The sequence below is a fragment of the Podarcis erhardii genome (genome assembly GCF_964252035.2).
Source record: "Podarcis erhardii genome assembly, chromosome: Z".
Lineage (NCBI taxonomy): Eukaryota > Metazoa > Chordata > Lepidosauria > Squamata > Lacertidae > Podarcis > Podarcis erhardii.
Window position 1 is genome coordinate 4113551 of NC_138504.1, and position 21976 is coordinate 4135526.

The 21976-nt window shown below is 46.4% G+C and overlaps 1 protein-coding gene across 10 annotated transcripts in view; it reads left to right on the forward strand.

The window, feature by feature from the left end:
* The window catches only part of MED12 (mediator complex subunit 12), a 51054-nt gene that overhangs the window by 15694 nt on the left and 13384 nt on the right, over positions 1-21976 (forward strand). For 6 of the 10 annotated variants that reach the window (XM_081848265.1, XM_081848264.1, XM_081848262.1 and 3 more), the window contains 20 exons: positions 7347-7491; positions 8705-8823; positions 9186-9230; positions 9450-9593; positions 11298-11461; positions 12290-12421; positions 12523-12750; positions 13379-13523; positions 14445-14565; positions 14700-14801; positions 15863-15976; positions 16117-16271; positions 17450-17629; positions 18819-18890; positions 19332-19486; positions 19655-19816; positions 19927-20038; positions 20616-20705; positions 21039-21148; positions 21545-21680. In XM_081848265.1, the coding sequence (XP_081704391.1) occupies positions 7347-7491; positions 8705-8823; positions 9186-9230; positions 9450-9593; positions 11298-11461; positions 12290-12421; positions 12523-12750; positions 13379-13523; positions 14445-14565; positions 14700-14801; positions 15863-15976; positions 16117-16271; positions 17450-17629; positions 18819-18890; positions 19332-19486; positions 19655-19816; positions 19927-20038; positions 20616-20705; positions 21039-21148; positions 21545-21680 (2631 nt within the window). The remainder of the gene's footprint in view (positions 1-7346; positions 7492-8704; positions 8824-9185; positions 9231-9449; positions 9594-11297; positions 11462-12289; positions 12422-12522; positions 12751-13378; positions 13524-14444; positions 14566-14699; positions 14802-15862; positions 15977-16116; positions 16272-17449; positions 17630-18818; positions 18891-19331; positions 19487-19654; positions 19817-19926; positions 20039-20615; positions 20706-21038; positions 21149-21544; positions 21681-21976) is intronic. The other 4 variants (XM_081848270.1, XM_081848267.1, XM_081848269.1 and 1 more) reach the window with 1 other exon arrangement.

Here is a 21976-nt window from a genome sequence, read left to right on the forward strand (position 1 = left end):
CCACTGGGTATCCATATGAAATTTTCCTACAAAGCACATTCATTTTTGCATACCATCATGTCAATTTGCAATCAAAACCTTTCATAAATCAAAAGAAACTTGCCTCTCGAGTTCCAAACAAATATTCAACACAACCAGGCCAATTAATTAAATTAATTAATTAAATTTGTTAGTTGCTTTATCTTGCCCAGGACAACCCAGAGCAACTTCCAACCAACCAACCAGACAGACAATTGAAGCCATAGGGTAAAAAAACCACAACCTACATTAAAAACATTCCACCCACTTCTACAAGGCTGCTGATAGTTCTAGGCCGAAGACCTAGTTACAGAGGAAAGTTTTTGTTTGGCACCTAAAAAAATAAATAAGACTAACCCTCCCTTTTAGAAAATAACCCTGGTTTCAGAAAAATTATTTCTCAAATTGCTTTTAAATGGCTTATGTTGCAAACTGAGTCTGCCTGTGTTATATTTCCACTATTTTACTTTTTTATTTTTGATGATAAGTTATGCTGCAGTAGGCAGGTGGTGAACTGCCTACTGCTGTTCAGCTAGCTGAAACTTCAGCTAGTGCAGAATTCAGCAGCCAGGTTGCTTACCATAGCAAAATGGTTTGAGCATATTACACTGATCCTGGTCTGACTGCACTGGCTACCAATTAGTTCCCAGGCCCAATTCAAAGTGCTAGTTTTGACCTATAAAGCCTTAAATGGCTCAGGACTGCAATACCTCAAGGTCCGCCTTTTTACATACGAACCTATGAGATCATCTTCTGAGGCCCTCCTTCATGTGCCTCCTCCTTGAGAGATCTGGAGGGTGGAAACATGAGGACAGGCCTTCTCTGCATTACTCCCCATCTGGAATGCTCTCCCCAGGGAAGTTCGCCTGGCGCCTTCATTATACATCTTTAGGCGCCAGGCAAAAACGTTCTTTTTTAACCAGGCCGTTGGTTGATTTGTTTGACATCCTATGCCCTTTCAAAATGTGTGGTTTTTGGGGGGGGGTGTTATTGGGTGGTTGTTTTAAATAAATAAAACAAATTAAACATAACTCTCTATTTGTCTTCCCCTTGTCTGAATAAAGAGAGCTGGTAATGTTTAATACACTTAACGATAACATCAGCTTACATTCTATAAACAAGATCTTTGACCGATAATAGTGACTAATGCAACATGCAGGTAGTATGGATTCAAATTTCTCCTGTGTCACTTTGAAAAATGTAATCTCCATTAGAATTTGTAGGTCTTTTCTTTAAAAAAATATTATTTATACTTTTCAAATTTATACATTTCATTAATTTTACAATCATTTTAACATTTCAAGTTTGACTTCCTTTTTTTAAAAAATGATATTTATCAAAATTTCAAGAATTACAAAAAAGAAATTGAACATACCACGTTAAACAAAAACCAAACAACACACCACAATATATAAAAGAAAAAAAGGAAAAAATCCAGAAAAATAAAACCCATTAAACAAGAACAAAATTAGAAAGAAAAAAAGCATCAAATCACCTTTCTGTTCTTTCATTAGCTTATTTCCTTGACCTCCTCACACCTCCCTTTTTTGTATTCTAGGTCAATTGGGTATTTCAGCAAATCCTTTCCCTCTTTTAAAATTTTTGTCCTGTAAATTGTCTTAATATAATGCAATTTTACTTTTCCTCCTTTCACCAATTAACAGTCAGTTATTCCCAAATCCTTTATATCCTTCCTGCTAAAATCATAAAATATTATTCCAACATCCTTCTAACAAATATTAATTTTACAATGTTTCTATAAATAGTCTTTAAATTTCCCCCAGTCTTCCTCCACCGACTCTTCTCCCTGGTCTCGGATTCTGCCAGTCATTTCCGCTAATTCCATATAGTCCATCACCTTCATCTGCCACTCTTCCCGGGTGGGTAGATCTTGTGTCTTCCAATACTTTGCAATGAGTATTCTTGCTGCTGTTGTGGCATACATAAAGAAAGTTCTGTCCTTCTTTGGCACCAATTGGCCGACCATGCCCAGGAGAAAGGCCTCTGGTTTCTTCAGAAAGGTATATTTAAATACCTTTTTCATTTCATTATAGATCATCTCCCAGAAAGTCTTAATCCTTGGGCACGTCCACCAAAGGTGAAAGAATGTACCTTCAGTCTCTTTACATTTCCAACATTTATTATCGGGCAAATGATATATTTTTGCGAGCTTGACTGGTGTCATGTACCACCTGTATATCATTTTCATTATATTCTCTCTTAAGGCATTACATGCTGTGAACTTCATACCTGCGGTCCATAACTGTTCCCAGTCAGCCATCATAATATTATGTCCAACGTCTTGTGCCCATTTAATCATAACAGATTTCACCGTTTCATCCTGAGTATTCCATTTCAACAGCAAGTTATACATTCTTGACAAGTTCTTAATTTTAGGGTCTAGCAATTCTGTTTCCAATTTTAATTTTTCCACCTGGAAGCCAATTTTTTTGTCCAAATTATATGCCTCCATTATCTGGTAATAATGAAGCCAATCTCGCACTCTATTTTTTAGTTTTTCAAAACTCTGCAATTTTAGTCTGTCTCCCTCTTGTTCCAAAATTTCCCAATATTTCGGCCATCAAGGTTTGACTTCCTTCCCCCTCTTTCTGCAGTTCCTTAAATTTGTTTTTTAATATATTCTGCATATCCAAACTCATTTAATTTGCTCATTTAATTATCTACTCTAAATGTATACTCTTAGGAAACTGCAGGTTATTACAATACAGTGGTGCCTCGCAAGACGAAAAGAATCCGTTCCGCATTCTCTTCGTCTAGCGGTTTTTTTGTCTTGCGAAGCAAGCCCATTGACGGCTTAGCGGCTTAGCGCTATTAGCGGCTTTTAGCGGCTTAGCGGATAAGCGGCTTAGCGGCTTAGAAAAGGGGGGGGAGGGGAAAAAACCCGCAGGAACTCGCAAGACATTTTCATCTTGCGAAGCAAGCCCATAGGAAATTCGTTTTGCGAAGCACCTCCAAAACGGAAAACTCTTTCGTCTAGCGAGTTTTCCGTCTTGCGAGGCATTCGTCTTGCGGGGCACCACTGTAATCCTGCCAATTTTTAAATCTTTTTACAGTTTAACTGTATATATTCAATAAACCGTTTCCATTCATTTATTAAAAGTTTGTTATCTTGATTTATTATTCTTCCGGTAAGTTTCGCCATTTCTGCATATTCCATAAGTTTCTGTATCCATTCTTCCTTTCCTGGGACTTCTTTCCATTTTGGGGCGAGTGACATTCTTGCTGCTGTAGTCGCATACATGAATAAATTTCTGTACAGTCTGGGTAGTTCTGTTCCTATAATGCCCAAAAGAAAAGCTTCTGTGTTGTTGTTTTTTACAAATGTTATTTTAAACATCCTTCTCAATTCAATTTCCCAGTAGGCTTTAACCTTACTACAATACCACCACATACGATAAAAAAAACCTTCTTTCGCTTTGCATTTCCAACACTTCATTGATTTAGATTTATACATTTTTGCCAGTTTACTCGGTGTTAGGTACCAACGATATATCATTTTCATATAATTTTCTTTTAAACCATAACACGCTGTAAATTTTATACGGTGGTACCTCGGGTTACATACGCTTCAGGTTACAGACGCTTCAGGTTACAGACTCCGCTAACCTAGAAATAGTACCTCGGGTTAAGAACTTTGCTTCAGGATAAGAACAGAAATCGTGTGGCAGTGGGAGGCCCCATTAGCTAAAGTGGTACCTTGGGTTAAGAACAGTTTCAGGTTAAGAACGGACCTCCAGAATGAATTACGTTCTTAACCCAAAGTACCACTGTATTCATATTCCACAATTGTTCTCATGCTTCCATGTCTATATTATGACCAATATCTATTGCCCAATGTATCATTGCGGATTTTACTTGCACATTCTTTGTCTCCCATTCCAATAATATTTTATACATTTTAGACACCTTATACATTATATTCCAATAGGCCTCACTCCAATTTTGATATCTTATCTTTCTTAAATACTTTATTCAAATGATGATATTGTAACCATGTTGTTAATTTCCCTGATAATTCCTTAAATTCTTTTAATTTATATTCTCCTCCCTCTTGTTTTAATAGTTTTCTATAAGTTGCCCACCCTTCTATCATATTCTTTTTCTTTACCACTATAGCTTCCAGTGGTGAGAGCCATTTTTTTAAAATTTTTAATTTAATTTTTAAAATTAATTTATTACTTCTAATAAATTATTGTATTTATCCCATACTCTATACAAGTTTTTCCTATTTATATGATTTGTACATTCTTTATGAACTTTCACCTTTTGTACCATAAATAAGTGTGCCAGCCAAAAATATTATCATGACCTACTAAGTCTAAAATGTGTGAATTTTCTAACATCCATTCCTTCAACCAACAAAGACAGGATGCCTCATAATAAAATTTCATATCCAGCAGGGAAAAACCTCCGCTTTCTTTTGCATCTATCATTATTTTATATTTTATTCTCGGTTTTTTCCCTTGCCAAATATATTTGGAGATATCTTTTTGCCATACATTGAAACAATCTGTCCTGTCAATCATCAGAATCAATTGAAACAGAAATAACATTCTGGACAACACATTTATCTTTATGGTCTACAGTCAACCTAATAATAAAAGATTCATTCTGTTCCAAATTTGCAAATTTATTTTAATATCTTACCAGGTTTTAATATAATTGTCTCTATATAAATTTATATTATTTGCTGTTACCCATACACCTAAATATTTAACCTTTCTTTCAATCTTTAAACTGGATACATCTTGTAATTTGTTCTTACTCTTACTCTTTATATTTTTAAGCAAGAGTTTGGTTTTACCTTTATTAATCTACTATTTCGTCAATTTTTTTAAATCTCTTATAATACTTTGGGGATTGACTCTATTGGTTCTTCTACAGATATCACCACATCATCTGCACATGCTTTTAATTTATATTGTCTCAGTTCCACTCTTACGTCTTTAATCTTGATTACATCTTATTCTTTGCGCCAAAACTTCTAAAACTATTATAAACAACAAAGGTGACAACAGACAGCCTTGTCTTGTTCCTTTAGTTACTTTACACTTCTCAGTCAGAACGCTATATACCATCAGCTTAGCTGACTGGTCAGTATTTATTACCTTAACTCTTTTTATATAAGTGTCTCCACAACCCATATATTCTAAAACTTTAAACATAAAATCGCAGGACACATTATCAAATGGTTTGTTTAGGAATCAAAATTATATAAGAATTCTTCCATGATTTTGGCTGCTCGCCCATATTTAAAATCATATTCATAATGTCCTTTAATGGTTGTTTTAGATAATCCTGCCAAGAATTTGTAGGTCTTGTTGTGTTTTGATGTCATGTGCACCATTGTATTTACAGTGAAGGAAATCTTGTTTGGCACTTTTCCCCTTAAGGCTCTCTAAGTAGATTCTTTGTTGTGTGTGTTTTTCATATGTAAACAATAACAATAGGTTGTGTATAATTTGGGTCTTGTGTTTCTGTTGGCAGAAGACACCTGTTGTGCATAAATTTATATTGCTAGATGGGAACAGGCCACTTAGTATGGTGTTTGAGGTGGCTTCTGCCTGCAGCAGTCCCTCTCCAACTTTTAGCACTGCAGAAATCCATCTGGGGTTTGACAAGCTGCATATTCCACCTGACACCACTTAATTCCCTCCTCACCACTGCCTTCCGTGTAGTTGAGATGCTGTCACTTTCCCCTCATTACATCCTCAAGAACACGAGGGAGATATCATTTGCGGAAGTTGCTTCTGTGTGCTTGTCAAACTTCTCTGCAAACTTCTTTGCCCATGACCTGCATCATTTGGGTTTTGCTACCTTTCTGGGTTAGAACAGGGTGGTCCAACATGCAGCCTTCAAGGCCTCTTTTGTCAGCCCTCAACATTTGACATGCCCCCCCCCCCCGTGCTTGCGCTGCCTTCCCAAAGCCGAGTAAGCATGGCACTCTGGGAAGGAGGTTTGAGGGCTCTGACAGTGTGCTAGTTAGTGCTTTCCCACCTTTTGGAAGAAGGTGGGAGGACTCTAGGAAATGTGAAAGCCCTGAGTTAGAACATGAATTTGTGCATGCTTCCTCTCCCCACCCCCACCTGATTTATAAAAACATTAATGTGGCTGTCCCCCCCCCCCTTTTAAAAAAGGTAGTATGGTAACTAGCAGGGCTTGGCTACTGACACAAAACAAAGCGACCTATCAGCCATCTTATTATGATTAATATTTATTAGCTGCTTTTTTCAGAAACATGAACTCAGAGTGACTTGGAAACAACTTGCAAAGTAGAAACTTGGAGGCAGCTTCTTAGACTGTGATCTGGAGCGGGGTGGGGGCTGTGGCCCTCCAGATGTTGCTGGACTCCAACTCCCAGCAGCCCCAGCAGCCAGCATGGCCACTGGCAAGGGATGATCGAAGTCCAGCATCATCCGCTGGGCCACAACTTTCCCACCCTTGATCTAGTGCATGGTGCAGTGTGGCAAACATGGCCAATGCGCCATATAAACTTTTCTCTGCCAGCTACTTTATGCATGTAGATTTAGGAGAGAGGGCACAGCTCAGTGGCAGAGTGTGCGCTTTGCATGCAGAACTTCCCAGGTCTGACTGCTGGCATTTTCAGCCAAAGGCTTTAGATAGGAGGTGATGGGAAAGATCTCATTTTCTGAGACTCTTGCAAACTGCTGAGGGACAAAGTAGGCCCATCATGGGCTGGGTGGACAAAAGTTCTGATTTACAACATGGCACCTTCCTATGAGCAACTCTTGCATTTTTATCAAAAACATTTCCCACTGCTTGCTATGTTACGGAATGCTTTTATGTTCTCTGCCTTGGTTCACCAACCCTGCACTAAAGAGTACTGTTTTTGGTTCAGCAGGCCAGACCTTTCTCTGGGCACCCGCCTGTTGAAGTCCATTGTGCAGCACTTCCCAAGCGCCTGGAAGCCAGTTGGTGGTCAGGCGCTTGGGAACTGCCTTGCAAGGGGCTTTGCTGTTGCTGCAGCACCAAGCTGTTTGCATTGAAATGACCATTAGAGCTGAGGTTTTCTCCCTCTATTTTGGCAGCAGTTTCAATGCTGGTGGAGGTGCACCTTGCTCCTGCCTAGTTGTCCCTTTGCAGCCACTCCAGTACCTGCCCACTGCACCAGACATCAGGTGTGGGGTAGGTGAGCATGGTTTAGGGGGAATGTCTTTGAGGTCCCCCACACCCTGATTCATTGGGTTTGTGAGGTAGGCAAGGGCCTCTTAACACTGGTAGCTGGAAAACCTCCCCGCCTGGCACCAGCAGCTGACACCCACCCCTTCCAACCTCTTGCTTCTCAGGAGGAGTCAAGCAGCCATGAATGCAACCAGCGGCTGGTGGTCCTTTTTGGTGTTGGGAAGCAGCGTGATGAGGCACGGCATGCCATCAAGAAGATAACCAAAGATATCCTGAAGGTGTTAAACAGGAAGAGCACAGCAGAGACAGGTCTGTGGGGCACCTGTGTGTCCAAAGAGCAGGGTTTCCCAAACTTGGGTTTCCAGCCATTGTTGTTGGACTACAACTCCCATCATCCTTACCTAGCAAGACCAGTGGACAGGGATAATGGAAATTGGAAACCCTGTGTTATGGGATCGTGCACTTTACATGGGGCTTCTTTTGAACACTGGAAAGGACAATGTGTTCAAAATATGGTAGTGCTTGTGGGTAAGATCACATTTGGTCAGTATTGAAATAATTGTGTTGGCTTCCTGGCCTACTTCATAATGCTGCTTTTGACCCAAGTGGCCTGTGACCAGGTTACCTGAATGGTCATCTCCAATATCACTATCATCTTATTGTTACCATTATTACATTTCTTATCTGCGTCATGTTTCTTCACCGTAAGGTCCCAGGGCCACATTACAGCAGTGTAAAAACATGATATTAAAGTCAGTTAAAGCAATTTACAGTCAAAAGGATAGGGTGGCTCCTAGAAACACACACCTCAGGTGCTGAATGCCAGAATAAAGAGGTGCGTGTTCAGCATGGGACGGAAGCTGTCCTGTGAAGATGCTACATGTGCCTCTGTGGGGAATGAATTCCATAGCTTAAGTGCTGCCACAGATAGCGAACACTCTCCTGGGCTGCTTTCATGCCCTAAACGTCTGAGGGTGGTGGAGCTACCAAGAGGATCTTAACATATGAGAGGGTCTCCAGGGAAGGAAGCAGCCTTTCCAATATCTGGGGCCTAATTGATAATGAACTGATGATCTGCCAGCCTGCTAAGGTCATCCTCTGCAGGCCTCCTGCAAAGGTTAGGTGAGCCACACCTGGAGAGGAGGCTTTTTATTTTGAGGCACCTAGCCTATGGAATGCTATCTTCCAGGATATTCAGGGGCCTTCTCTGAGATACGTTTCGGGCACCAGATTAAAAACCACTCTGTTTGCTGAGGTTCTTTGGGGCACAATAATATACAGTGCTTCTAATTCCCAACTACCATACTGTAAACTGCTGCTTTTTGTACTTACCGAGTAATTGCAAAACTCATTGCCATTTTCACATTGATTTTCTACTGACATTGTATCGCTTATGGTTTTCCTGAAGCTGCTCTTTGTGTTTATGCAAATGAAAAATGTGGGGCTTACATTTCTAAGCAAAAACTAAGCAGCAGCCGTCTGGTTTTGCTTTGTTTTGTTTTTCCTCCTTCCTTCTGTATAGGGGGAGAGGAGGGGCAGAAAAGGAAACGGAACAAGCCAGAGGCCTTCCCGACAGCCGAGGACATCTTTGCTAAGTTCCAACACCTTTCTCATTTTGACCAGCACCTTGTCACCTCTCAGGTGTGTGCCTTGTGCATGAGGACAGGGATCTTCTTTGGTCATGTGCCTTTCAGCTGACTACTGAAAGGAACATGTGTCTCAGGGGCAGAGCATGTGCTATGTACATAGAAGGTCCCAGGTTCAATCCCTGGCATCTCTGGTCTATAGCTTCACGCAGCAGATGTTGAGAAAAAGAAAGAAAGAAACCTGCTGCCGGTCAGTGAAGACAGTATTGGGCTACATCACGCATGCAGATCCTTCTTCAGGCCATGGGCCATATTCCATTGTGTGCAAGTTTTTTGGGGGGGATGCCAGTGGTGGGTGTGGCCAAAGTAGGCATGGCCAGACACACCTACACACCCCGCTCTCCATCCTTCATCCAGGCAAGCAAGAGATCCCATCACAGTGCAAGGACACATTCCACCCAGGTAAAGTCCCTAGAGGAGGGGACAGAACAGGGCCAGTGAGGGGTGTGGCCTGGGGAGGGGGCATGGCCTGGGACAGCCAGAGAGGCCTGGAGGGCTGCACCTGTACCCCTCCAGGGCTGACACCCACCAACCCCAGGCGATGTGGACCAACGGGCTGCCTTGATGCAAGGCAGCGGCTTCGTAATCGGTGGCTGTTGACCCCCTGCTCCCCAACTCCAGGTATCGCGCAACGTCTTAGAGCAGATCACCAGCTTTGCCTTAGGGATGTCCTACCACCTTCCCCTGGTGCAGCACGTCCAGTTCATCTTCGATCTGATGGAGTACTCGCTCAACATCAGTGGGCTCATCGACTTCGCCATCCAGGTGGGCATCTCGAAGCTGGGGGCTGATGATAGAAGCCGCCTCGGTCCCCTTTTCATTTCTCTCCCTCCCCTCTTCCTTATAGCAGCCTTTCCAGCCTGATACCCTTTAGATGTTTCAGACTACAACTCCACCTGCACCCATCAGCACAGCTGGCTTGGGCTTGGGTGGTCCAAGGCACCAGGATGGCACTTGGTTGGGTCTGCTGCTGTATGCGTTGACCCCACCCCTTCCAGAAACCTTGTGCTTGGTTAAGTCAGGGATGGAGAAAGCGATTGTCTTTCAAACATGGTTGGACTCACAGTTCCCATCATCACCAATGGTCAGGTGATGCAGCAGAGCTCTTCTTATGTTACCAAATACAATAGCAGTGAAAGGATAGCAGTGAGAATGAACAGACAGAACAAAATTGTACACACCAAATGGAAGTGCATGTAATACAGTGGTACCTCTGGATGTGAACAGGATCCGTTCCAGAGCCCTGTTCGCATCCTGAGTAGAACATAGCACGCATGTGTTCGGGTCGCGTTTCGCCGCTTCCGTGCATGTGTGTGATGTCATTTTGAGCGTCTGCGCATGCACAAGCGGCGAAACCCGGAAGTAACGTGCTCCGTTACTTCCGGGTCACCAGAGAGTGTAACTTGAAAACGCTCAACCTGAAGCATATTTAACCCGAGATATGACTGTACACAAACCGTTTGCACCTTACTGTTGTTAGTCCAGAGGGGGAGAGGCGTCCAAGTGAGCTGTCTCTACCCACCAACCAGGATCAGAGCATCTTCTCTGTTCTTTCCTCTCAAGTTCTGCCTTTTGTATTTCATAAAAGAGAAGTCTGCTTCTTGCCTTTCTCCAGTCTGCTTCTCCCTCCTCTGTTCCATAGGAACATCAGAAGAACCCTGCTGGGTCAGGCCACGGGCCCAGAACCATGTTATTGTACAGTGGTGAACCAGGTTCGCTTAAGAATGCCGCAAGCAGGACAGGAGTGCAATAGTGCTCTTTTCACTTGTGCTCCCCATCAACTTATTCTGGAGCATGCTGTCTCTGATATTGGAGATACTTTAGTACAATGTTTCTCAAACCTGAGTCTCCACCTGTTTTTGGATTTTAGTTCACATCATCCCTGACCACTGGCTGTGCTAGCTAGTTGTAGTCCAGCAAACCTTGAAGCTGAGCTGCCTCAAGAGAAATCTTGCGGCTTCAATTACCAAAACAAAAAGCAAAACTTGGATACGTTTTCACTTTAAAAGGCCCATCACTTGCCACTGTGATGCCTGGCCTGCAAACTCTGGTTTGATTGTGTTCTCCAGACCCAAGATTCCAAGCTATTGTTTGCAGATGGTTGCTGATCCTTGTTTGGAGGCTATGTGCAAGTCACAGCTTCCTGGATCAAGTGTTACAACAAATTGTGGCTTTGCCCCAAAGGGAAAAGTAATTCATTTAAACATTTGGGAGAGAGGAGGGACTGTGTGAGCACAAAGCCCCCTGGGGAATTGGCCACTGGCTACTTAGAGAGTTCATGGGTGAGGGGGCCACAGACCTACATCTCCAAGCCCCTCACTATTCTTTTGGAAAACTTCAACTCCTGACCTATTTCTGTCAACAGAAACAGCTTTTGTAAGGGGCTGGGGATAGTGGTCTGTGAACTAGTCTGCTGTGTCACTCACACATGCCTCCTTTAATCTTTACGTTTTCTTGTGTTGAATCCAGCTGCTGAATGAACTGAGTGTGGTGGAGGCAGAGCTGCTGCTGAAGTCCTCTAACCTGGTGGGCAGCTACACCACCAGCCTGTGCCTGTGCATCGTGGCCGTGTTGCGGCACTATCATTCCTGCCTTATCCTGAATCAGGACCAGATGGCTCAAGTATTTGAAGGGTAGGAATCCAGTGCTTCTCAGCTGCTGCTCTAAGGGTGTCAGGGGCCTTGCATTGCATAAGAGCTTCTTATTGGTGCAGCTCCCCATCCTTAATGCCCGGAAATGCCCTGTGGGCGGGGGAGGCGTGGACAGCCCTGCTTGCCCCCTGCATGTTGAGTTTCCCCTCACCACCCTGCATTCCATCACAGTTTCTCTCACTTTATTTGTAAACCTGTTGCTACATTTATATCCCACCATTTTTTCCAAGGAGCTCAAGGTGGCATACATGTTTCTCCCCCTCCCTTCCACTTTTAATCCTCACAACAGTCGTGTCAGGGACTGGCAGGATGCTGATGAGTGTGCCTGAGGGGAAAGGGGGCTGGAGTCATGAGAAGGGGGCAGTGGTTTGTGGGGACCTGTACTAGTCAGTAGGCAAGAGTCAGAGGCAGGGAAAGCTTCAGAGATGGGAGGCAGGACACAGGATTGGTCAGGAAAAGAGGAGGAAGAGGCCAGTTGGGCAAGTGAAGGGCTAGGAGCTTCCCCACCCTTTCTTGCACCGTTGTCTCCCAGAACCAGGAGGGGATTGAAGAGGGAAGCACAGCGGCAGCTTCCATGCAGGTGGAAGGAGTGTGTGGCCCTCTGTTGCTGCAGGTGCTCCGTAGAGCACAGACCTGGGAATAACTGCCTATACACCAGACTGGTGATGGGGAGGGGGTGCGCTGGTGACGGAAGGCTGGGCTGAGAGACTGTGGCTTGCCCCAAGGTGACCAAGTGGAGGATTGAAACCCTCCCTGACTTAATCCAACCCTCTCACCACTCCTTCACCCTGCTTTCTTCTGCCCCTTCAGGTTGTGTGGGGTGGTGAAGCACGGCATGAACCGCTCCGACGGATCTTCTGCAGAACGCTGCATCCTAGCGTACCTCTATGACCTCTACACTTCCTGCAGCCACCTGAAGAGTAAATTTGGAGAGCTGTTCAGGTGAGCGCCATCTGGCTGTTTAGGGAGGTGACGCAGGGAAGTGTGTTTTGTTTCTCCTACCTAAAAGGTCCTCATCCACCTTCCTTCCTTCTCCCCACCAGCGACTTCTGCTCCAAGGTAAAGAACACCATCTACTGCAACGTGGAGCCATCCGACTCGAACATGCTGTGGGAGCCCTTGTTCATGATCGACACCATCGAGAATCCGTCGGCCCACAACTTCACCTACACCAACCTGGGCAAGAGCCTCACCGACAACCCGGCCAACCGCTACAGCTTTGTGTGCAACGCCCTCATGCATGTTTGTGTGGGACACCACGACCCTGATCGGTGAGAGCTGGACTAGGCTGGTTGAGCCTCTGGGCTGGGCTACCTGTCCTCTTAGTCACACTTTTTAACCATGTAAGAGCTCTGGGTGGGCTAGACTAGAGTAGAGCCGTCCGGCCCACCAGCCCTTCTCCTACAGGGGCCAATAGGCACTTCAGAAGAAAAGTATGGAGCCAGTAGGCCTTGCCTACATTTTTGCCTCCCTCCTAGGAGCATATAGCATTTAATTTTTTTTAAAAAAAATTGTGATGCTTTTCATACTGCTTGATTGTAAGTGGAAGAGCCTCGAAGCGATTTACAAATAGAATAAACCAATAAATTCACCATAAAAAAACAGATGAAAACAATTATTTAATACCTTCAGAAATAATTAAAAGTCACTGATAAGCTAAAACTAGGATCAAAACACCAAGATCAAAAGAGCCATTCTACATTTCTGGACAGACCTGCCTAAAGAAGTGCAGGTCTCTTAAGAGGTATACTGCCTCTGCACGCGGAGGTTCCATTTGACCGCCACAATTAAATAACCACTGCTAGGTTTCTTCTCCATTTAGTATGTCTTAATCGCCTCTTTTGAAGCCATTCAGGCCAGGGGCCGTCATCACCACCACCAATGCCTTTTCTTGTGCAGGGTCAACGACATCGCGATCCTGTGCGCTGAACTGACGGGCTACTGCAAGTCACTCAGTGCCGAGTGGCTGGGTGTGCTGAAGGCTTTGTGCTGCTCCTCCAACAACGGGACTTGTGGCTTCAATGACCTCCTCTGCAATGTGGATGTAAGGGCAGGGCCTGGGCTGTGATGGGGGTGGGGACATTGGAGGTTGTGCTGGATAGAGTGTGCGTGGAGGCTGCTGAGGGTACCTGGAGAAGCGTCAGGGTGTGAAATCCTTGAGGAGCAACTCAAGGCAATACACAGGGTGCTAGAAAGAGGAAAGGCACCTGTTTAACACGCAGAAGGTCACAGGCTCAGTCCTGGCATCTCCTGGTAGGGAATCTGCCTGAAACCCTGGAGAGCAGCTGCTGGCCAGTGTAAACAGTACTGAGCGAGATAGACCAATGGTCTGGCTCAGTTCAAAGCAGCTTCCTGTGTTCCTATGTCTGCTGCTAGCTAAATATATACTGTGGAGTGCTGCATTTGCTTGAAGGGCTTTACCTTGAGGAATTTTAATCTCTGTCACAAGACATTTCTTTTTTTCATTTCTTTACATTTTCTCTCTTTATTCTGTTATTATTCCCTTTAACATTCTCTCCTACTATATTTTGGTAAGAACTGCATGCAGGTGAAAGTGACAGACAGTTGGTAAAGGACCCTGTGTGAGAGGCAGGGAAGGTGAGATCCCAGGGTCAGAGGCTGGGGGAAGAAAGGGATGCTCCCAGGTGAGAGCTTGGAGGATGCCACCTTTTCTTATGGTACAAAAGTTAAGGTGAGAGAGGACTTTTTGTAATTTTTAATCCTTTTTTTATCTCTTTCCTTCTTTTTATTTTGTTGTTGTTTAGATCAGTTTGTTTCTTATATTATGAAAAGTCTTAATAAAACTTTATTTAAAAGAAAGAAAGAGAAAGATAAATACTCCCCAGCCTGAGGCTATGGCGTGACGAGGTCTTGTGTGTGGATTGCTCTTGAGTGATTCCAGTTCCACAGAAGCGACTTTTTTTAAATTAAAAAAGCCTCAGCTGTGGCCTTCTCCTTCCCTTAGGTGAGTGACTTGTCTTTCCATGACTCCCTTGCCACGTTCGTGGCCATCCTCATTGCTCGCCAGTGCCTCCTCCTCGAAGACCTGATCCGCTGTGCTGCCATCCCTTCGTTGCTCAATGCTGGTGAGTGCCTGCTTGCAATGGCTGGGACCCTGCTGCCTAGTAAGGGGTCTTGCAAATGGAGGCCTGCCCACCCTCCTTGAAAAGTAGAGGGTCAGCTCAGATCCATTGCCACTGGTGGTTTTACCTTTCTGCAGCTTGCAGCGAGCAGGACTCAGAACCCGGAGCCCGCCTGACCTGCCGGATTTTGCTCCACCTCTTCAAGACCCCGCAGCTGAACCCCTGCCAGCAAGACAGCAGTAAGTGATCGCTCCTTTGGGGCGTTTCCTCTTCCGTGTCTCTTTTTGCCCTGATGGAGGATGCTGCTCTCCCCGAACCCTCTTTCCTGCTGTGCAGTTTTGTGGTCAACCTGTTGCTGCTGACAGTTGTCTCTTCAACCTATGGGGCAGAGCATCCCCATGGGGTGGTGTCTGCAAGTTCTTCCTTTAACTCCATTAACTGATCCTAAACAGACACTCTTTTACCACCTCTTCCTTGCTTCCTCGTTTGCTGTGTCTCCAGACTTGGCCAGCTGGTGACATCTGCCCTTCTTTCTCATGGCTGGTCAAAACCACCTTCCCACATTGACTGAGCCAGCCTTTGCCCTGGTGGCCAGTCAGGCCTCTGGTGCCTTATGGTGACTCCCTGTGGCCACAGTAATGCACTGGATGGCCCTAAATATCTACACAGTAGCTACTAGCTGGGATGGCTAAATGGAAGTCTCCATTTATTGCTGGGATGCAGACCCTGTGACAGTCCCAAGAGTTATCAGACTCTAGCCATTGGTCATGCTGGCTAAGCATGATAGGAACCCCTCTTGGGGCTCCTCTTAGGTTGAGAGCCAGCAGGTGTCTTGAGCACTGTGGCTAGGTCTGGCCACCATTCCATTCCATTCACTGCTTGATTGTCAAGAAAAAACCCAAAAGCAGTTTACAAAAAAAATTTAAAAAGCAGGAGAGTAACTTTGTAGGCGAGTAACTTTGTAGGCTTATTTACAGGGCTATCATAACTGTTTCCAAAAAGATCACAAAGAAACTAAGGTCTGCCCAATGTCCCAGGGAGGAGGCCAGCAAACACTTCTCACAATGTCCTGAAGGCTCCATTCTTGACCAGAATTTTTATCACTGTAGCTTTCCCAAGCACCAAGGCTTTAACAATAAGCAATGGCTAAATGTTCTGTACAATGACACCATCCTGGCTGCTCTGTGTTCACCAGCTACTGCATTGCCTTTGGGTGCCTTTTTGTCTCCCAGCTTGGTCTGGAGTATTCATAGTCGGTTCACGGCAAGAGCTTTTCCCTTCCCTTGTCACCTTGCTACAGGCAAGCCGTCAGTGGGCATCCGCTCTTCCTGCGATCGACACCTGCTGGCTGCTTCCCAGAACCGCATTGTGGACGGAGCCGTGTTTGCTGTGTTGAAGGCTGTCTTCGTACTGGGTATGTGCCTGGGGAATGTAGGTTCCTGTCTCCAGGAACGTGAGGAGATGGGCACAGTCCTGCCTCATCTGAGAGGCACAGCAACATGTGGCCGTTACATGTGGGTCTCTGCCCTGGGTGACCCTTGCTCCTGGTTGCAGGGGACGCCGAACTGAAGGGCTCTGGCTTTTCCCATCCGGCCGGGGTGGATGATCTTGTGGAAGATGACAAGAAGCCTGCAAGCCGGATGGTCTCCATAGAGACAGCCAGCCTGGACATTTATGCCAAGTACGTCCTGAGGAGCATCTGTCAGCAGGTGAGCATAGTGGGTTTCGTTTGCCCTTCTGTTGCTCCTGCCTCCTGTTCCACAGAGACATGGATGGTGGACAGGTTTCAGCCAGAGTTCTGGCTTGTTGTGTGAGGTCCCCATGGGTTCGTTGACATGCCTTAGAAAACTCTGGGGACATGGTTGAGTTCCAGAATATGAATGGACCAGGGGACTCTTCTTATTGAGACCCACAATCTGGAGACCTTGGTGGAGAAATCAGACAAGGGAATGTTCAGTCTACATCCAGTGGGTTAGGAATTGCCCCTGCCACTTCTTTTGTGAGCCTCATGGACAGAGCCCTACCACTGACCTCAAATTCAGAGGATTTCCACAGAAGCCAGAGGCTGCAAAATAAGGTGAAGGCCCTCTAACGATGATGAGGATGATGATTTTAACCAAGCAGTCAGCAGCTCTTGGGAGACATTCCAGGTCTGGTCAGCCGACCCTTAGACATCAGCCCCCTGCAGAGACAATGTTTACAATAGCTTCCCTTAGCAGGTGCCCTTGGAGCTATCTAAGGTCCTGTTCTTTTCATTACGCTACAGTGGTACCTCTGATTACGAACGCTTCTGGTTATGAACACTTCAGGTTATGACTAGGAAGTAGCTGCTCTTGGTTGCGAACTTTGCCCCAGGATGTGAACAGAAATTGTGCACCAGAGGCACGCATGCAGCGGGAGGCCCCATTAGCAAAAGTGTGCCTCAGGATAAGAATGGTTTCAGCTTAAGAACGGACCTCCAGAACAAATTAAGTTCGTAACCAGAGGTACCACTGTATTGTGAACTTCAAACTCCCAAAGACCTAGACTGTCCTTTCTCCTTCCCTGCCCTGCAGTTTTAGATTTTAGTAAGCACCTCTTCTAGGGAGTGTCTCCCTCTACAGTGCAAGAGAAAGGGCCCAGTGTGGGAGCCTTGGCTCACTCTGCAGCAGTCCAGCTGTGACTCAGCTGGCCAGAGGCTGCTCTTTGCCTTGTGCCATGTGACTTTGGTAAAATGCTTGGCATACAAACTTCTCCAGGGCTGTGTGCATGGAGCAGCAGCCAGTGCAGACCAGCAAAAGTGGTGTGGTGAAGAGGCACCAGCCTTTTCAGATGGTGGGTCCCAGAGGCAAGGCCTCCCAGGCTGAGTGGGGCACTGTCACCCCTGTATGCTCTCTTCCACCTGCAGGAGTGGGTGGGTGAGCGGTGCTTGAAATCCTTGTGTGAAGACAGCAATGACCTGCAGGATCCTGTCCTGAGCAGCACCCAGGCCCAAAGGCTGATGCAGCTGATCTGTTACCCGCACCGGCTGCTCGACAACGAGGAGGGTGAGAATCCCCAGCGGCAGAGGATCAAGCGCATCTTACAGGTGCAAGCAGCTACAATTTCCTTGGGGCATTGCTAAACATGGACTTCCCAGTGGGCTGCAGGGCAAGCCTGCATTGTGGTTGAAGGTCTTGGCAGTGTGAGCTCCAGTGAGAGCCTTGCTCTTTACAATTCATTGCTAAATTCAGCAGACTCTCACTTTTATTTTTGTTAAATCTTTCTAGACCCTTAGGATGCAAGAATGTTTAATTGCATACATGGGAAATGCTAGCAAGAGGATATTCTGTGGTTGGAAGATGAGACTTCTTTTTTTCTTCTTCCTAAAAATCTAGTGCAAGCAAGGTGCAAAATAATTAGATAGGTTCACTTTTGCTTAGCTTCTACAATTGAGGTTGGTCACTTAAGAATCAGCCTGCATCAGCACAGAATTAATTTCTCCCAGCCCCTCTTCCTTTAAACATGGCCATGTTCATAGGTTTGTAAGGAAGATGCATTTTGGGGTGTGTAAAAGAAGGCTATGGGACAGCTGGAAAAATAAATAAACATGGGGCTACCTTTGAAGGTGACTCAGAAACTGCAATTAATCCAGAATGTGGCAGTTAGACTGGTGACTGGGAGTGGCCGCTGGGACCATATAACTCCGGTCCTGAGAGACCTGCATTGACTCCCAGTACGTTTCCAAGCACAATTCAAAGTGTAGGTGCTGACCTTTAAAGTCCTACACGGCCTTGGTCCTGTATACCTGAAGGAGCGTCTCCTCCCCCATTGTTTTGCCCGGACACTGAGATCCACCTCCAAGGGCCTTCTGGTGGTTCCCTCACTGTGAGAAGTGAGGTTACATAGAACCAGGCAGTGGGCCTTCTCAGTAGTGGCAACTGCCCTGTGGAATGCCCTTCCATCAGATGTCAAGGAAATAAGTAACTATCCTAATTTTAAAAGACATCTGAAGGCAGCCCTGTTTAGGGAAGTTTTTAATGTTTAATGCTGTATTGTGTTTTTAATATTCGATTGGAAGCCACCCAGAGTGGCTGGGGAAACCCAGCCAGATGGGCAGGGTATAAATAATAATTTATTTATTTATTCATTCATTCATTCATTCATTCTGGAACAGCAAAGGGTGCCCAAAAATTCAGTCTTGCACTGGGAAAGTAGAGGAGGGGTAGAGATGCAAGTGAGTTTTACTGCCACAGCAAGCAGGTGGGTGATGGGCAGCATGTCTGTTTTTGTTCCAGAACCTGGACCAGTGGACAATGCGACAGTCGTTGCTTGAGCTGCAGCTCATGATCAAGCAGACGGCAAACAACGTAAGCATCCAGTGCCACATTTGGGGATAGCATAGGAATGATGGGGTATTCAAGGGCCACTCTCCTCATGTTTGTGTGCAGCAAAATATTAACACAGAAAGCTGCCTTATACTGAATCCAGACCCTTGGTCCTTCTTGTGCTGTAATTATCTATTTTGACTGGCAGCAACTCTCCAGGGTTTCAGGCAGGGAGTCCCAGTCCTGTCTGAAGATGCTTGGAATCAAACTTGAGACCTTCTGCATGCAAAGCAGATGCTCTCCCACGGAGCTATGGCTCTTCCCCAGCATAAGATGTGATTGCAAAGGGTGCTCAGAAGGGGTGGGTGCCTGGGGCAGGGAGGTGGAGAGTGAACAGGTGGCAACAGACTTTTTGGCACGGGGACTTCTTTGGAGCAAATGAGGAAGTTGGCTGCTCCAAAGCTCCGCTTCACCTCTCTGTAGCAGGAAATGAACTCCCTCCTGGAGAACATTGCCAAGGCTACCATCGAAGTGTTCCAGCAGTCAGCTGAGACCAACTCGGCCAGCAACGGCATCGTCAGCCTTTGCAGCTCCACAAGCTTTGTGCCAGCAAGCACCAAAGCCAAGCCCATCCTCAGGTGAGCGTCTGAAAAAAGGCACAGGAGAACAGGGCAGTGGTGGGAAGGGACTCCTGCAAAAAAACAAGGAAGTTTGTAAGGAAAAAAAGAAATTTGCAGGAAATGAGGAAGCTTGCAGGAAATAATAAGGAGAGGCTTACCACAACTCTTCTTGCCTGCCTTCCCCAGCTCCTTGGAGAGATCAGGTGTGTGGCTGGTGGCCCCTCTCATTGCCAAGCTCCCAACTTCTGTGCAAGGCTACGTGTTGAAGGCTGCAGGAGACGAGCTGGAGAAAGGGCAGCACTTGGGCTCCTCATCCCGCAAGGAACGGGACCGCCAGAAACAGAAGAGGTGAGGGGGGCCCAAAGGAGAAGGAGGCTGGGTTTGGGGAGGCTCTCTTAGGAGCCATCACTCAACCCTTCTCTCTTTCTTTCTTTCTTCGCACCATGGTGCACCTGCAGCATGTCCCTGCTGAGCCAGCAGCCTTTTCTGTCCCTGGTCTTGACCTGCCTGAAAGGCCAGGATGAGCAGCGTGAGGGCCTCCTCACTTCCTTGTACAGCCAGGTTCAGCAGGTAAGATCTTTGCTGTGGCCACATCAGAAGTGCAAAGGGACCCTTTCCGCAACTCCCACTATGATTCTTGGGAAGAGCACAGGTGGTGGCTTGAGTGTTAAAGCTAAGGGGCTCCAGAGAACATGCACCATTGGTCTGTCTAACTTAGTGTTGTCCGCACTGACTGGCGGCATTTCTCCAGGTTTCCAGGGACATAGGAAGCTGCCTTATACCAAGTTATACCATTGGTCAATCAACACTGACTGGCAGTGACTCTTGAGGGTTTCAAGCAGGGGACATTGCCTGCTCTACCTAGAGATGCCACGGATTGAACCTGGAATTTACTGCCCCAGAAGCCTTTCCTGCAAAATCCCCAGGGCATGTTCAATGGCTGTGGTGGTGGGAGAGAGGGAGAAAAAGAGGGAGGCTACTTCGGTCATCTCTGGAGCTATTTTCTTGCCTCATATGAAGGCCTGAGCACCTGTTTTGTTCTTCATGCATTGAGTCACAGGAGCATGTTAAGGGTGGCATTGCTCTGGGGCTGGACACTCCATGCTTGGCCTTTAGCCAGATGCAAGTCTCCTCTCTGCCCACCTAGATTGTGACCAACTGGCGAGAAGATCAGTACCAGGATGACTGCAAAGCGAAGCAGCTGATGCACGAGGCGCTGAAGCTGAGGCTCAATCTGGTAAGTGCCAGGGGAGGTGGGGCACAAGTTCCTCTGGCTTCCAAGGTGCTGCCAGAAATAAAGAACAAGGAATGTCTCCAGCTGGCAGGTCCATAAGCCTGAGGATTGGACCCAACCTTTTTCTCCTGACTCACCTTTGTTCCTCTGCCTTGCACAAACTAGGGAGGGTCTGTTCTAGTTAATGCGGCTTGACTGTGCCAGCGTGGTGGGGACACTTGGTGCTTGTCCTCTCCTTCCCTCTCCATCAGGGTTCCCCATAGGTGTTGTGCTCATTGTGCCATCCTCCAAGTGTGCTTCCTTCGGGCCAACGCAGCCTCTTCTTCTCGTTCTTAGGTGGGGGGCATGTTTGACACGGTGCAGCGCAGCACCCAGCAGACCACAGAATGGGCTGTGCTCCTCTTGGATATCATCAGCAGCGGCACTGTTGACATGCAGTCTAACAAGTGAGTGCTTTGGTGCGCGTGCACACACACTTCCCCCATCAACTGTTCCGAGTTAGGAAAGGCAGCAGGCTCAGCCTGAACCTTGTTGAGTTCATCCCTGATGCCACTGGATGACAGTGGAGGAGCTGAGGTGTGTGTGCCAAATCATCCCGTCATTTCAGCAGGGCCTGGGAAGAAGGGATGCGCTTAAGGAATGCAGGCTCCCGGCCCTTGGAGGCATCCTTGCCCTTGGGTCTTAACGTCAGGAGGGCACCCAAGATGGTGGTTGTTTTGGCATGGGTGACCACAGCAGCGTTCCCTGCCGCTTAGAAATGCAGGTTGGGACTGGGACAATAGTGGCTGCAGTTCCATTTCCTCCTGTGACCTTCTCCCCTTTCTCTTGCTCTAACCCGGCAGCGAGCTCTTCACCACAGTGCTGGACATGCTGAGTGTGCTTATCAATGGTACACTTGCGGCAGATATGTCCAGCATCTCACAGGGCAGCATGGAGGAAAATAAGCGGGCCTACATGAACCTGGTCAAGAAACTCCGAGTAAGTAGGAGCCCACCTTGGAATTCTGTGCCCCTTCCCTCCGGCTCTTGGGGCTCTACCCTGCCACAACCCCTACTGGCCTGCTTCACACACCCATTGGGTGCTTTTGCCTGGCTGGAAGACGTGCTTGAACTATGATAATACCTCTTGCAGAGAGAGGGATATTCATTCATAGGACCTGGTCGAGTGTACAAATGTAGAAACTGCACTCATTGGGTGGCGCTGTGGTCTAAACCACCAAGCCTCTTTGGCTTGCTGATCAGAAGGTGAACAGGTGAACAGTTGCTCTGTCCCAG